We start from the raw sequence: 17161 nt of genomic DNA, 5'->3' as shown, positions 1-17161 counted from the left end.
CAGGCTCGCCGAATGGATACAAAAACAAGACCCATATATATGCTGTCTACAAGAGACTCACTTCAGACCTAGGGACACATACAGACTGAAAGTGAGGGGATGGAAAAAGATATTCCATGCAAATGGAAATCAAAAAAAAAGATGGAGTAGCAATACTCATATAAAATAGACTTTAAAATAATGTCACAAGAGACAAAGAAGGACACTACATAATGATCAAGGGATCAATCCAAGAAGAAGATATAACAGTTATAAATATATATGCACCCAACATAGGAGCACCTCAATACATAAGGCAACTGCTAACAGCTGTAAAAGAGGAAATCAACAGTAACACAGTAATAGCGGGGGATTTTAACACCTCACTTACACCAATGGACAGATCATCCAAGCAGAAAGTTAATAAGGAAACACAAGCTTTAAATGACACAATAGACCAGATAGATTTAATTGATATTTATAGGACATTCCATCCAAAAACAGCAGATTACACTTTCTTCTCAAGGGCACATGGAACATTCTCCATGAAAGATCACATCTTGGGTCACAAATCAAGCCTCAGTAAATTTAAGAAAATTGAAATCATATCAAGCATCTTTTCTGACCACAGCGCTATGAGATTAGAAATAAATTACAGGGGAAAAAACCATAAAAAACACAAACACATGCAGGCTAAACAATACGTTACTAAATAACCAAGAGATCACTGAAGAAATCAAAGAGGAAATCAAAAAATACCTAGAAACAAATGACAACGAAAACACGACGATCCAAAACCTATGGGATGCAGCAAAAGCAGTTCTAAGAGGGAAGATTATAGCTATACAAGCCTACCTCAAGAAACAAGAAAAATCTCAAATAAACAATCTAGCGTTACACCTAAAGGAACTAGAGAAAGAAAAACAAACAAAATGCAAAGTTAGTAGAAGGAAAGAAATCATAAAGATCAGAGCAGAAATAAATGAAATAGAAACGAAGAAAACAATAGCAAAGATCAATAAAACTAAAAGCTGGTTCTTTGAGAAGATAAACAAAATTGATAAACCATTAGCCAGACTCATCAAGGAAAAGAGGGAGAGGACTCAAATCAAGAAAATTGGAAATGAAAAACAAGTTACAAAAGACATGTCAGATATACAAAGCATCCTAAGAGACTACTACAAGCAACTCTATGCCAGTAAAATGAACAACCTGGAAGAAATGGACAAATTCTTGAAGGTATAACATTCCAAGACTGAACCAGGAAGAAATAGAAAATATGAACAGACTAATCACAAGTATTGAAATTGAAACTGTGATTAAAAATCTTCCAACAAACAAAAGTCCAGGACCAGATGGCTTCACAGGTGAATTCTATCAAACATTTAGAGAAGAGCTAACACCCATCCTTCTCAAACTCTTCCAAACAATTGCAGAGGAAAGAACACTCCCAACCTCATTCTATGAGGCCACCATCACCCTGATACCAAAACCAGACAAAGATACTACGAAAAAAGAAAATTACAGACCAATATGACTGATGAATATAGATGCAAAAATCCTCAAGAAAATACTAGCACACAGAATACAACAACACATTAAAAGGATCATACACCATGATCAAGTCGGATTTATCCCAGGGATGCAAGTATTCTTCAATATACACAAATCAATCAATGTGATACACCATATTAACAAATTGAAGAATAAAAACCATATGATCATCTCAATAGATGCAGAAAAAGCTTTTGACAAAATTCAACAGCCATTTTGATAAAAACTCTCCATAGAGGGAACCTACCTCAACATAATAAAGGCCATATATGAGAAACCCCCAGCAAACATAATTCTCAATGATGAAAAACTTAAAGCATTTCCTCTAAGATCAGGAACAAGACAAGGATGTCCACTCTCACCACTGTTATTCAACATAGTTTTGGAAGTCCTAGTCACAGCAATCAGTGAAGAAAAAGAAATAAAAGGAATCCAAATTGGAAAAGAAGAAGTAAAACTGTCACTGTTTGCAGATGACATGATACTATATGTAGAGAATCCTAAAGATGCCAGCAGAAAACTACTAGAGCTAATCAATGAATTTGGTAAAGTAGCAGGATACAAAATTAATGCACAGAAATCTGTTGCATTCATATACACTAATGATGAAAAATCTGAAAGAGAAATTAAGGAAATACTCCCATTTACCACTGCAACAAAAAGAATAAAATACCTAGGAGTAAACCTACCTAGGGAGACAAAAGACACATATGCAGAAAACTGTAAGACACTGATGAAAGAAATTAAAGATGATACAAACAGATGGAGAGATATACCATGTTCTTGGATTGGAAGAATCAATATTATGAAAATGACTATACTCCCCAAAGCAAGCTACAGATTCAATGCAATCCCTATCAAATTACCAATGGCATTTTTTACAGAACTAGGACAAAAAAAATCTTAAAATTTGTATGGAGATACAAAAGACCCCGAATAGCCAAAGCAGTCTTGAGGGAAAAAAATGGAACTGGAGGAATCAGACTCCCTGACTTCAGACTCTACTACAAAGCTACAGTAATGAAGACAATATGGTACTTGCACAAAAACAGAGACATAGATCAATGGAACAGGATAGAAAACCCAGAGATAAACCCACACAACTATGGTCAACTAATTTATGACAAAGGAGGCAAGGGTATACAATGGAGAAAAACAGTCTCTTCAATAAGTGGTGCTGGGAAAACTGGACAGCTACATGTAAAAGAATAAAATTAGAACACTCCCTAACACCATACACAAAAATAAAATCAAAATCGGTTAGAGACCTAAATGTAAGACTGGACACTATAAAACTCTTAGAGGATAACATAGGAAGAACACTCTTTGACATAAATCACAGCAAGATCTTTTTTGACTCACCTCCTAGAGAAATGGAAATAAAAACAAAAATAAACAAATGGGACCTAATGAAACTTCAAAGCTTTTGTAAAGCAAAGGAAACTACAAAGAAGACGAAAAGACAACCCTCAGATGGGAGAAAATATTTGCAAACGAATCAATAGACAAAGGATTAATCTCCAAAATATATAAACAGGTCATGCAGCTAATATTAAAAAAACAAACAACCCAATCCAAAAATGGGCAGAAGACCTAAATAGACATTTCTCCAAAGAAGACATACAGATGGCCAAGAGCCACATGACAAGCTGCTCAACATCACTATTATTAGAGAAACGCAAATCAAAAGTACAATGAGGTATCACCTCACAGCAGTTAGAATGGGCATCATCAGAAAATCTACAAACAACAAATGCTGGAGAGGATGTGGAGAAAAGGGAACCCTCTTGCACTGTTGGTGGGAATGTAAACTGATACAGCCACTGTGGAGAACAGTATGGAGGTTCCTTAAAAAACTAAAAATGGAACTACCATATGAACCAGCAATCCCACTACTGGGCATATACCCAGAGAAAACCATAATTCAAAAAGACCCACGCACCCCAATGTTCGTTGCAGCACTGTTTACTATAACCAGGTCATGGAAGCAACCTAAATGCCCGTTGACAGACAAATGGATAAAGAAGATGTGGTACCTGTATGCAATGGAATATTACTCACCCATAAAAAGGAACAAAATTGGGTTATTTGTAGAGACGTGGTTGGATCTAGAGACTGTCATACAGAGTGAAGTAAGTCAGAAAGAGAAAAACAAATATCGTATATATATATATGTATATATATATATATATATATATATATATTTTTTTTTTTTTTTTTTTTTTTTTTTTTTTTTTGCGGTGTGCGGGCCTCTCACTATTGTGGTCTCTCCCGTGTGGAGCACAGGCTCTGGACGGGCAGGCTCAGCCGCCATGGCTCATGGGCCCAGCTGCTCTGCGGCATGTGGGATCTTCCTGGACCGGGGCACGAACCCACGTCTCCTGCATCAGCAGGTGGACTCTCAACCACTGCGCCACCAGGGAAGCCCACAAATATCGTATATTAATGCATATATGTGGAGCCTAGAAAAACGGTACAGATGAACCGATTTGCAGGGCAGAAATAGAGATACAGATGTAGAGAACAAACATATGGACACCAAGGGCGGAAAGTGGCGGGGGTGGGTGGTGTGATGAATTGGGAGATTGGGGTTGAAATATATACACTAATATGTATAAAATGGGTAACTAATAAGAACCTGCTGTATAAAAAACAAATAAAATCAAATTCAAAAAAGAATACTGTCTTGATTTAGGCAAAAGATAATTGACATTTCCCTTCTTTATTGTAGCTGTTTCCTTTGCTCAGCTCAGTTATTGAGCCATTCAAGTCTCCATCCATCTGTCAAGTGAAGAAAAATGCACAACCTAAAAGTTATGAGTTATGTTTTATTCAGGGACCTCACTAAGGACTGTAGCCTGGGAGACAGCCTCTCAGAGAGCTCTGAGGAACTGTTCCAAAGAGGTAAGGGAGGAGCCACGATATACAGGAGTTTTTGCTTAAAAAGAAAAAGCATGTAGCTGGACATCAGAAGATTACTGCTAATCACAAAAGACAAAAATCTCAAGTTAATGATTTTAGTGCTTTTCTATGTATGGGAAGATGTAAGAGTCTGGGCTCATTGAAATTATTCCTTAGATATGTATCTTAATCCATCCTGAATTCCCCTCCGGGTACACTGACAGGGTGCCCGCATCGGCTGATGGCTTGATGGAAGGCAACATTCCTTGGATGCCATCAAACCAATATTCTGTTGAGTCTGAAGAGAGAGAGTACCTCAGTATCATTTAAAGAGCAACAATGAAGGACTTCCTTGGTGGTAGAGTGGTTGGGAATCCGCCTGCCAATGCAGGAGACACGGGTTCAAGCCCTGGTCTGGGAAGATCCCACATGCCGCGGAGCAACTAAGCCCGCGCGCCACAACTATTGAGCCTGCAAGCCACAACGACTGAGCCTGTGTGCCACAAGTACTGAAGCCCGAGCGCCCAGAGCCCATGCTCCGCAACAAGGGAAGCCACCGCAATGAGAAGCCTGTGCACCGCAACGAAGAGTACCCCCCACTCACCGGGACTAGAGAAAGCCCACACACAGCAAGGAAGACCCAACGCAGCCAAAAATTAAAAAAATAATAAAAATAAATTAAAAATAAAAAAATTAAATTGACATGTGACAGATTAATAGGAGAAAGTCAAATTTAATTTTGTATGTATGAGAACCCCACATACATGAGAGGTTCAAAGATAGAAAGGTAAAATGACATATATATGCCATCCTGAGCTAGGGAATGGGATAGGGCCCTGGGGCTTCCAAGGATGGGAGGGTAATTCACAGAACTATAAGAAGAGCAGATGTTGGGTAATTAGGTGTTTGCCCTGACATACACTGGGCCACTCAGATAAAATTTATCTCTAAGTAATAACTTATTCTGGAAAAGACCCCCAATTTAAATTCTTCTAGGTAGTTAAGGGAGGGGCAAACGTTTCTCTTGAGCCTGCAGAATCTTGATTGCCTTTAGCTCAAAATAATCCTCATACAAAAGTGGTACATTTTGGGAAGGCTCGTTCTGAACACCTTTAGAAGGATAAGACTCTTCAATGATTTCTTGCTTAATTATCATCTGAAAACAATGCTTAGTTGTAGAAGAGAGAACTTACCTCTGCTGACTTGATTTCACTAAAATTGCCTCCTATGATTGGGTTACTATATGTGACAGGCCCTGAGTAAAGTGTAATAAAAACATAAGAAAGACCCAACCACCACTCTCAGGAGTTTACAGTCTAGTGTATTGTTTATAGAAACAGTTATAATCCAAGGTGACAGGAGCTGTAATATTCGAAGTGCCATGGGAGTTTACAAAACCTAGCACCAGAATCTGCTAAGGGATGTGAGGGAAGGTTTCATGGAAGGAGGTATGGTTGGACACTTAAGTATGAGTAGAAATTGGCTTTGGTCGACAAGGAGGGCAGGGAATTCCAAGTGGAGATAATATCATATGTAAGGCCACTGGGGTGTGAGAGAGTATGGCGCATTTGAGGTCTATTGCAAGAAATTGCTAATTGAGGGACATAAGAGAGCTCTGCGAATTGGCTTTGGGAAGGTATTTCTGCCATAGGTGTACGTGGATCGTTCTGCACCTTTAGTCATATAGCATCCTATATCTTCATGGCCTATTCTTTCCGTCCTGTGGCCACTTACTTCCTCATGATCAGTGTGAGAAGACCCCTTTTTGGTGATGTTCAGGAGTCATGTTTGTCTCTTTTCCCCCTAAAATAAATATTAGTACAATACAGAGGTGACTAATGAACACTGAATTAGATGTCAGGGGACCTAAATTCTTGTTTTCCAGTTCTCTTAGCAGCTATGTCACTTGAGCCAAGTCATTTAATAAGTGTCTCTTCACTAGGAAAATGGGGATGTTAACATCTGCACTGCCTACCTCAGGGTCGGGGTGAAAATGAAAACGAGACTCTTAAAAATTAAGAGGTATTGGGACTTCGCTGGCGGTCCAGTGGTTAGGACTCCGCGCTTTCACAGCAGGGGCCATGGGTTCCATCCCTAGTCAGGGAACTAAGATCCCGCGTCCTGAATGCCACGCGGTGCCGCCAAAAAAAAAAAAAAATTAAAAATTAACAAGTATAATAAACTTTTTAACTTGGAATTCTGTTGGGTGAGGCAATCACTTAACACTTAAAAGAAGTAAAATACTTTGTGGAGTATCTAGATAGGAAAATTAGGTTGAAAAGTTATTGACACGTGGAAATATTCTTACTGCTTTATTAACTCCGTATGTCTGCCCTTCTGACTGTGGAATGTCGTTTAGCTTGTGTCTATGTTTCCAGACTTAACATGATAAAATTTCTTCCTTCCCAATCGTCTACCATGTGTAACTTAGCTTCTTTCCAATTCTCACTATAGCTATTAAATAGTGATGAATTTAAGACTTAGGTTGGTAAGCTATGAGTTGTTATATTTTATCGTCAACCTTGAATAATTGACATCTCTTAGGTAGTTTGAATTACTCATGACTTAGCCTCAATCATTTGTGTTACCATATAGTGGTATGACCTGAGTTTTGTTACATTTTAGGAATATATAAGACGGTTATGACTCATTCAACTAGGAATGGGAAGTTTTGAAACAGTGGCCTTCTACTCCCTTTGCCGTTTTTCCCAAGCCAATGACAGCACAGGCAGAGTTATTAGTAACAGAAAAGGAGGCTTCCATTCATTTTCTTCCTTTTGACCCCACCTTTCCCATGAGATAGAGTGGCCATACTACTGGAATCTGATAATTCACCTGAAATATACACTTCTGGGCTATAGACATATGAGCAATTGCTCCCAATATAAATACCCCTGGCCATCCCTTCTTTAGATCAATGTTTCTGAAAATATACCATCTAAGAATATTTCCACACAACAGAAAACTCTATAAACCATCCAACTCATCCTGCTGTAAGAAGGAGGATGAAAGAAGAAATGAGAAGAGTACTGCTATACATGAGACGACACGATGATGATGCTATTTTAAATAGAATGTAAGTGAATTATTTATACTTGATTAATATAGACCCTATCATCAAAACTAATGTCCAATTACTGTGGACTACCAGGAGGTAGTTACTACCCTCTTTTCGCCTTTTACAACTTCTAGATGAACTAGTTCATGTGAATTTGAATAAAACACCTGTTCTAGTTCAAAGCTAATATAAAATGATTATTGCTTTTTTTTTCTGCCAGGTCTGAGGGAAATACTCTAGCAATTGTTTTGTTTTCCACAAAACTAAATGTTGAAATGGTCTGGCTTATTCTCTCTTTGTTTTAAAATCTATGGTACCGGACTTCCCTGGTGGCACAGTGGTTAAGAATCTGCCTGCCAGTGCAGGGGACACGGGTTCGATCCCTGGTCCGGGAAGATCCCACATGCCGCGGAGCACCTAAGCCTGTGTGCCACGACTACTGAGCCTGCGCTCTAGAGCCCCTGAGCCCCAACTACTGAGCCCGTGTGCCACAACTACTGAAACCCACACACCTTAGAGCCTGCACGCTGCAACTACTGAGCCCATGTGCCGCAACTACTGAAGCCCGCGTGCTCTGCGGCCCGTGAGCCTCAACTACTGAGCCCGTGTGCTGCAACTACTGGAGCCCGCGCACGTAGAGCCCGTGCTCCACAACAAGAGAAGCCACCGCACTAAGAAGCCCGTGCACCGCAATGAAGAGTAGCCCCTGCTCGCCGCAACTAGAGAAAGCCTGCACGCAACAACGAAGACCCCATGCAGCCAAAAATAAATAAATAAAAATAAATAAAATCTATGGTACCATTGATATGTAGTTTTAAAACATTCTTCCAAAGACCCAGTGGATTAAATCATTTTTATGTCCCCTAAATACTGCCCTTTTTTGAAGATTTCTTGAGAAAAGTGTGGCACACATCCAAAATCACATTCTTCCATTTTTTTCTGTATTTGAATTTTTTCCTTACAAGTTAGCGGAAAGGAAAAGTGGTCAGTTTTTGCACTCAATAAACAAGAAGGTGTAGATAGATTTTATCTAGGGCATTTTTAAGTCATTGAGAGAATATTTTAAAGTATTAACTACTTTTTGAAATTATTGGCAGAATCCTCTTAACCCACTTTAACGTAAAGTGCTTGAAGAAGATGAAAAGATTTTTTATTGGCAAATGAAAGAAAGCACCATGGTTTTTGCATCATTGCATAAATGTAAGAAATTATGTATACGTAAAAAGGATGAGACAAAGCTGAATGCTAAATGCCAACTTCAACGAGAGCTTGTCCGTTTGACACTGAGCATAATGGGGTGTGGTTCCACAGCACGAGAACACTAAATATTTACACCCCAGCACACGTTTCTCTGGTAAAGCTTCTTATCCTAGATTAGTCTCCCAGCTAACACTATTATCCCTTTTTTAACAACCCCTTTCTTACACTTGGATTTTCTCCCTTAATTCTTCATGAGATTCTAAACCTTCTGGATCCAATCCCCTGTCCTCACTCTCCCATCTATTTCTGTGGTCTTCATGAATCCTTTTTGTTTATGGTATGGACCTTCAGGTGAATCCTCTTGTTTTACTGCAAGTAGTAAAGCAACGATAACAGCTCCCCCACCCCCAACTCTTTTCTTCCAAAGATCACAGCTCCATCATTTAGCTATTCTGTTGGTATCCATTTCTTATCAATTCTCTGGAGGTTTTGAACCAGAGCTGTGATATGTACAGCCAACAATGTTGCATAGTAATGCAGAGTTGCTGCCCAATCCAGATCTAGTTCTCTTACATCCATATTCTTTGCTTTTTAGGCTTGAGAGTGATGAAGAAAGTTAGTGAGATTAGTGTGTACCGTGAAGTCTGGGGAGGTTTACTTTCTTAGGCCACTTACCCTCATGCTCTGGCTTTTGCCTCAGTGTCTTTTCCTTGCCATCTTGCTTCACTTTATAAAGTGTCAGAAAAGTTCCTTGAACATTGTGTGCATTATGTGCTTTAGGAAGAATGCATAGTATGGTCCATGTGATGGAGGAACATTTATAAACTGTAGACTCAGATTACCATGGAAGACATCACAGAAAAGAATGCAATTTGAGTTGGGTCTAGAGGGATGAATGGAGTTTAGAAACGTGGACCGGGGAAGGGATTTCTTGCAGGAGGACCTCTGGAGCAAAGGAGAGGAAGAACAAAGCGGGCTTGTGAGGTATAGAATGGGAAGTTGGTGTTAGGAGATACTAGGCTGTGAATTAGAAGAGTAGATTGGCCGGCTTGTCTTGAGTTTTGCGTGTTGGGCGTAGTTGTTTAATTCCTTGAGTGATCCACTCTTTCAAGAAATGGCTTCTCATAGCTCATAGGATAAAATCCAAACCTCTTTGCTGGCACGTAAGGTCTTCTGTGATATGGTTCTGTGTATCTTAAAACCCACTCCCTTCAACACCACGCACCTGAAGCCCCTTCCATTTGTACTGAAGACTTTCCTGATTCTCCAACATGTTGTAATCCTCGAACCTGTGTGTGTCTCTGCACAGACTCCTTTTCTGGAGTCCACCTGGTGAATGCCTCATTCTTCAGCTTCAGTTGCAGCACTAATTTCATTGTTCCTCTGCTGCTGTAGAATCCTGGGCTTATGCTGCTAAAACTTCTACACCATATTTTGTGCTGTCAGAGTACATGTTTGCTTCCCTCACTCAACTAGAAGCTTCCTGAAAGCACGGGATTGTGTCTTATTCACCATGTCATCCATATCACCTAACAGAGTACCTACCTAACGTGTAGCAAGTTCTTGACGGATATTTGTTGAATAAAATATTTTCGGCACATTTAATTTACGCCATGTATAGTTGTATTTTAAGAGAGTCATCTAGAAGCAATGTGATTGCTAGATTAAAGACGGGAGACGCAGAGAGGCCAGTTATATGCATTTTTTGGGAAATAGTTCATTTGTTAAAAAACAAAGAAACAGTAGGGGTTAGATTCCTGGAAAATTGATAAAGAATAAAGGATAGGAGTTATTGGTTGGCTACTAGGGACTGGGAGAGGGAAGAGTTAAAGCTAATAAAGATTTAAGGTAATATGACAAATATCAGGACAGTGACCCTTGAAAAAATAAGATCAACATGTTTGGTTTTTTTTTTTCTCAGTCAGATCTCCTGGTGTTAGTATTTGTCTCACCCCACCTCTGCTCTGAAGATGAACGCACTGTTCTTGTTCAGTTTACTGTAACTAAGCTCGAGATTCATGTGGTTCTGATCTTCATATCGGATCGGGAGTTAAGATAAGAAATGTAAATAGTTCAACCACGCTGACTACAATTTCCTACCGAGGGAAGGTGTGCGGTGCATAGGTTTTGAATGCATAAAGCTTGTTTCTGCTTTTGGGAGCTACAACTGTGAAGTGTTATACCAGGCAGATGCACTGGGGTGCGCTACTATGTAGAGGAGCCTAGCTGTGCATCACAGCTCTCAACTTTAAAACTCCAGAGAATTTGATGAGAGAGGGATCCACAAGAACATGACAAATGATGAGAGTTCAAACCTTAAGAGAAAAATGGGCTTATTGGTAAGAGAACTTCTTTTTCTTTATATACTGCTGTTACTTATTCATTAAAATGGCAAGCCTGTTGTTTTCATATGTGGCTGTGAAACGGTGTTCAAAAATCAATTTTATATGTATTGTAGAATTCAGGAGACATATTGGTAACCATGGAAAAATCATAGGAAGCATGTGTAAAGCTTGATTTTTAAAAAAACATCACTAGGGAAATTCTACTTTATTTCAGATTATGGTATAGATTTATTTATATAGCTTAAATGTAATACAGGTTAAGAAATATATATTTTTTTAAAAGTTAAAATAAAGAATAGTGACTTGTGTGAAGATACATAATTTCACTCAGTTACCAGAAGGTGGCACACCAGATTCTTCTTAAATACACAAAAGAAAGGAATAATATTAATAGGAATATAAAATAATCTGTATTTAAAGATACTTTAATGTATTTTTAAGCCAAAAATATATATAATTGTTATTTGCTTGGTGAGGTTTATTGCTAAGATATGACAAATATGAATTTAACCCACTGTAGCTTTTTATGATTCAAAAATAATTTTTGTGTGTATAGTGAAAGTAGACTTTGAAATAGTATTGCCATTAAGGAGAAGCTGTTTTGAATTTATCATTTAAAAAGAAACACTTGCTACCTACCTTTTGCATAACAAGTCATTAGATGTAGAATAACATTCTGGATAAGGTTTCTGCCAAGGTCTTTTTAAAGATACTATTAGACTATGACTGATTTAGTTGTGACTTTAATAATGCAATAGTGCTTGTGAGATGACCCAGAAAAATACCAAATCTGTTTATTTTGAAGAAAAAGTTAGACAAAGGTAATGATTAGCAATGTTTACTTTCTCTAAGCTAATAGCAACATAAATGAAATAAATGTAAATAAATTGAATTTTGTGTTAGAGCTCCTCAAACACCTGCCAGCATACTTTAATGTTTTAAGCGTGTTGACAGCATATACTGCAGTGCTTCTGTAGTAGTCTCTATTTTTAAAACTGCATTCCTGAGGCAGTACCAGAAGTATGTCTGTTCATCGTTGCCTTTTGTATTAGCCCAAAGGAGTTAGGTATATGACAGAACTTCACAAAAACAAAATCTTCTCGTTAGGAAACAATACATCTATTTATATGTTTTTATTAATTACAAGCAGTATGAAAATAAGAAAAGTAGTAAATGAACCTAGAAGAACATTAGCCATCTGTTCTCTGAAAGCTTGTGCCATTTGCTTTCTGGTTTTTATGGCAAAACAGTATATCAGCAAAGAATTGAACTTTAGGCTTAAAAAGCTAGAAAATGACAAAGCATTCCAAGGCTGAGTATATATTTACTGGAAAAGTGTTTCCTTGTGTCCAGATTTGTCTAGTTTAGTCTTTTAGATCAGCTGCCAATAAATGTTGTATTCACTGTCAATCTTTATTCCAGACTTTCTGAAACATTAAGAGAGTGTAGATAAAAACAAATAGAATCTTATGGTTTGCTAGTTAAGGGGTTTTTTTTAAGTTAATTCACATATTTTTGAATTGTTCTGTGTAGTCTTAACTGTTCAGGATTTATAAATATGGTTTATTAATTTATAGCTAAAATATTTGCAGAGTATGCTTTGAAAATTTTGAACTACATACAATAAAGCCACAATTAACCAGATTTTTTTTTTTTTTTTTTGCACTCCACTTTCAGGAGACGGAGGCAATTATCTTTAAAACAAGCCGATTTCAAGGATATATTCAAAAAATCAACTTCAGGGTATGTCTAAGGGTCTGCATTTTCTTCTACCTTTTTTGTCAATGAGAATTTATTTTCATAAAAAGGACCCTGAGGTACTAGAAGCCATTCAGTCATCAAAGAAACTTTCAATAACGTCTAGGGTAGTGTGTTTATTAAGACAAAAAAAGAAATTATTTCATCAGAGAAATACCACACATCATTGTATTGTGCTTTATATTTTCCAATGTGCTTTCACAAACACAAGTTCAGTTGGTCCTCATCACACTGCTGTGAGTCTGGCATCTTCCCTATTTTACGGAGGATAACACGAGAGGTTACAGTTTGTGGCAGAGCTACAAGCAGATCACACGTGCCCAGCTCTGTCCTCTTCGGCACCCTTCCTCATTGAAAAAGTTTAAAACAAGTCTTTAACTTCTACCCTGTATTGCACAATCAGGGTAACTCATACTACCTCTGTTTCCTAATTGCTGTACTTCACAGTTTCCCACTTTGCATGTGTCTGTTTGTCCGCCTCCAAATCTGTCCGCCAGCTGGAGACCTTGCTTTCAGACTCTCCCAGACCTGGAAGGGTCTGGAGAGTGGGAGGGCAAGATAATAGCCATGGACAGTGGGGACAGACAACGATTGGTGAGCAGCCAATGCTGATACGCTGAGGAAGGCCAGGCACTGAGACAGAAAACAGAACCTCATTCTGACCGGGGTCATCCTGAGTGAGGGTGGGCCACCTTGACTTTTAAAGCAGGGTTTCTCCAAGTTGAGTAGACCAGGCTTGCAAATCAGCTGGAGTCCTTGTTTAACATACAGAGTACTGCTTCTCACTTCCAGACTTGTACATGTTCAGTATTCAGCCCAGATGATTCTTAGGCATGCTGAAGTTGGAGAGCTTCAAGGTGTAGGACGTTTTGGATGGACCTACAGTCTGTCATTCAGAGTGAAGTAAGTCCGAAAGAGAAAAATATCGTATATTAATGCATATATATGGAATGTAAAATTAAAAAAAAAAAAGGTTCTGAAGAACCTAGGGGCAGGACAGGAATAAAGACACAGACATAGAGAATGGACTTGAGAACACGGGGAGGGGGAAGGGTAAGCTGGGACGAAGTGAGAGAGTGGCGTGGACACATATACACTACCAAATGTAAAATAGATAGAGGGAGACGCAAGAGGGAGGGGATATGACGGATGTATGTATATGTATAGCTGATTCACTTTGTTATACAGCAGAAGCTAACACAACATTGTAAAGCAACTATACTCCAATAAAGATGTTTTAAAAAAAAAGGTATAGGACTTTTCTCTTGGTATACATCGGAAGGTAAAGAAGAGCCCCTTTTCTCTTGGTAGCACCCAAGTTCCATGTCGAGGCCTGTGGGGGCGGGAGTCAGGCAGGGGTGAGGAATGACAGCTGTTGCTTGCACACCTTGCTATATCTCCGTTGGAGGCCTATCACAATAGATGTTGTGCATTATGGTGACTGCGAGGTATTTTAAATAGGTTTGTGTTCGTTTTCGACTCGAGGAAGATAAAGAGCAGAAACATTGCCCCCAAAAGGTGAAAAACGAGTGACTTTTAATATTTTTAAGAGTTAACCTATCCCAGTTGTTTTCAATTTAATTTTTAATTTTTAAAAACACTAGGCTATCTAGGATTCTGGATGGTTAAGGCTTAACGGCAGCAATATATTTACGCTTACTCATGTTTCATATGTGAATACGCAGTCGGCCCGATTAGATTTTAAGGGATTTGTGGCTGGGGAACATGTGTTCTGTTGTATACTTGTAACATCTAGCAAAGTCATCACTTCTCGGTACTCACTGATGATTGAGCGAATTCAGCTCGCACGTCTTCTCTACAGGTTTTGGTCTTGGCATAGTGAGTGGATTGATTTTGGTGTTTGTGAAGTTCAAGGAGTCTATCTTACACTGTCAGGAATGGCTAATATACTACAGAGGCCTCAGTATAAACAAATGCATTTTAGTTGACAAATGCAAAAACCTGGTCCTAATTAATCAGTTGGCTAATGCTTGTTCCCTGTTTAGAGTATCAGTTTAAGCTCCATGTTGCTGCTTCTTCACCCTTTTTGGAATACAAGTTATGTTGGTCTGTGCTTTACAGATCTGAATCTCAAAAACTGTTGATTCTGGAAATCCCTAAACACAAATGTTTTTGTTTACTGGCTGGACAGCATCAAACCAAGTGGCCAGACCCTGTAGTGGAAGACATAAAAATGCTCAACAGTGTCTCTGACTTAGGTCAAGCTGAATAAGGAATGAATGAATAAATATATGCTAGCTAAAGATGTATTTTACTCAAGTGTCGTATACCTTCAGAATTCCATGAGAAATGACTGATTATTGAAAACATATATTTGATTTTGAAGACGTGAAGTGGTTCTGAACTACTGGTTGAAGTAGACAGACTTAGAAAGGCAGTCAGGAACCCCAAATTTAAATTGCATCTAGCTAAAACCTAGGGTCAGCCTAGAAGATGAATTCTGTTTTCCTGAAGTCTGTTTTTCATTCCCTCATGTCAGAATCACATTTACTTTACTTAGTAGTACAACATGAGATAAAGGAAAAGAAAGGATTTCCCCCACCAGACAACCATTGCATCCAAGTAATGAAGTTAGACATAAATCTAAAACAATGCTGTTGTTAGTTTGTAACACACGAACACTTTATATAACATGAGTTAATGATGTCTTCCATCACAGGATTTTTGTAATTGCTAAATATGTTTTTGAGGCATAACAATTTTTAGTTGCATGCTAGCTTCTGTAATTTAGACTTGCTACCATATATTTGGCATCTTGCAGTATAAATGTTTCTATACCTCCCTCCCTGCCTTTCTTTTAAGAAAAAAGTCTTTAGGGAGTTCCCTGGTAGCCTAGTTGTTAGGATTCTGGGCTTTCACTGCCGTGGCCCAGGTTCAACCCTGGTCTGGAAACTGAGATCCCACAAGCCACGCAACGCGGCCAAAAAAAAAAAAAAAAACTTTAGAATTTAAGATCACCCATGAGAAGAACTCTAAATTAGAGAATGAGAAGGTTCTCAAAATACTCATGAAAATAGAGGTATTGAACTGTTTGCTAAGTCTCTTTAATACCACCATAGTAGGCAGATATCGTAACTCTTAAATTATACCTTTAAGGAAACTGTTGGTCCCCATGTTATGGCAGTGGGTCACAAGGTTCAAGTTTGAAGTTGAGCCTTTTTTGGACTTTAAGATATTTAAAACAAAGTTAAAGCAATTGCATATAAAGGACCTTTTTCATGGAAAATTTAAGTAGTGTGGTATAATCTCAGTGAGTCAGGATTAGCTTTTCACGAAAGTGTTTTCTTCTGGTTAGCAAAATATTATTGTGATTACCCTAAGTATTTGTAACCAAGATTTACAAATACTCAGGGAGAAGAGGTGGAACGACTTAGGTAATCGCCTGGATCTCAGTTTTGCCTGTAACATTTATGGTGCGCATGTGAATGTTATAAAAACTCTTTAGATAAAAGGATATAAATACGATTTTTTTCAAGACAGTAGCGTTATTTCATTAATTTTAATTAGGATATTGAGGAAAATGTCTTATTCTAAAAGGTCTTTCAGCAACTCACATTTTTGTAAAAAATATAGGTATTACTGAAAGAATGTATAACATAGGAAATGTTGACTTTCTTTAACTGGCATGCTTTTGAGACTTAGGATTGTGATGTGCTTATTATTTTAAAAAGTTTTTCAACCATTATAGATAAACATTATTAGAAATTATTTACTCTTATCAACATAGTTCATAATTTACAAAAATTAAGATTGTAATATTGCTTATTACTTTGTCTTCGTGCACAGTTTGTAGTGTTGCTTCTATAGTTGATGCCACAAAGTAGTGAAACTATTTGAAAAGCTTTATATGCATATAATTTTTAGTCAGTAGAGCCATATTCTTAACTTTTCTTTTGAGTAACACTGCACATTTTAAATAGATTTTTATTTTGATAAGTTTGCAGACTTATCAAACAAACACATCAGAAACTCTAACAATAGTTTGGCTATTTTATTTACCAAATGTAGTTTAAGGAGATACTTAGGAAGTTGTTGAGAGACAACTAAACAGTTAAATTATTATTATTTGAGGTGAGAGCAAAGATTTTTCCTTAGAGCAATCCATCATCACTGTCAGTGATGCCTTTATTTTACTTAAGGAAGTATGTGTTCTGGGTGATTTTCTTCAACATATGCTTATTTTTAACAAGACAATGTGTATGTTTAATTTTTTTTCATTTTAAGGACTTTATAGCCTAAAATTATCAAATTAACAAATGGATATTCCTTTTACTTTGAACTCTGCTTTTAGTCATAGCAGAATCAATAACAGCATTTTTAAAACTTTTCAGGATATATCCTGGCT

At 37.8% G+C, this 17161-nt stretch overlaps 1 protein-coding gene across 2 annotated transcripts in view; it reads left to right on the top strand.

Moving 5' to 3' along the window:
• The window catches only part of KLHL13 (kelch like family member 13), a 191964-nt gene that overhangs the window by 108682 nt on the left and 66121 nt on the right, over positions 1–17161 (top strand). The window contains exons 1-2 of one of the 2 annotated variants that reach the window (XM_065900569.1): positions 10991–11031; positions 12715–12780. The exons of the other annotated variant lie outside the window; for it this stretch is intronic. Coding sequence (XP_065756641.1) covers positions 10991–11031; positions 12715–12780 — 107 coding nt within the window. Of the gene's footprint in view, positions 1–10990; positions 11032–12714; positions 12781–17161 lie in introns of those variants that run through there. 2 annotated transcript variants of the gene reach the window in all.

Source organism: Phocoena phocoena, chromosome X, assembly GCF_963924675.1.
Source record: "Phocoena phocoena chromosome X, mPhoPho1.1, whole genome shotgun sequence".
NCBI lineage: Eukaryota > Metazoa > Chordata > Mammalia > Artiodactyla > Phocoenidae > Phocoena > Phocoena phocoena.
This window is presented reverse-complemented; position numbering and strand designations above follow the sequence as displayed.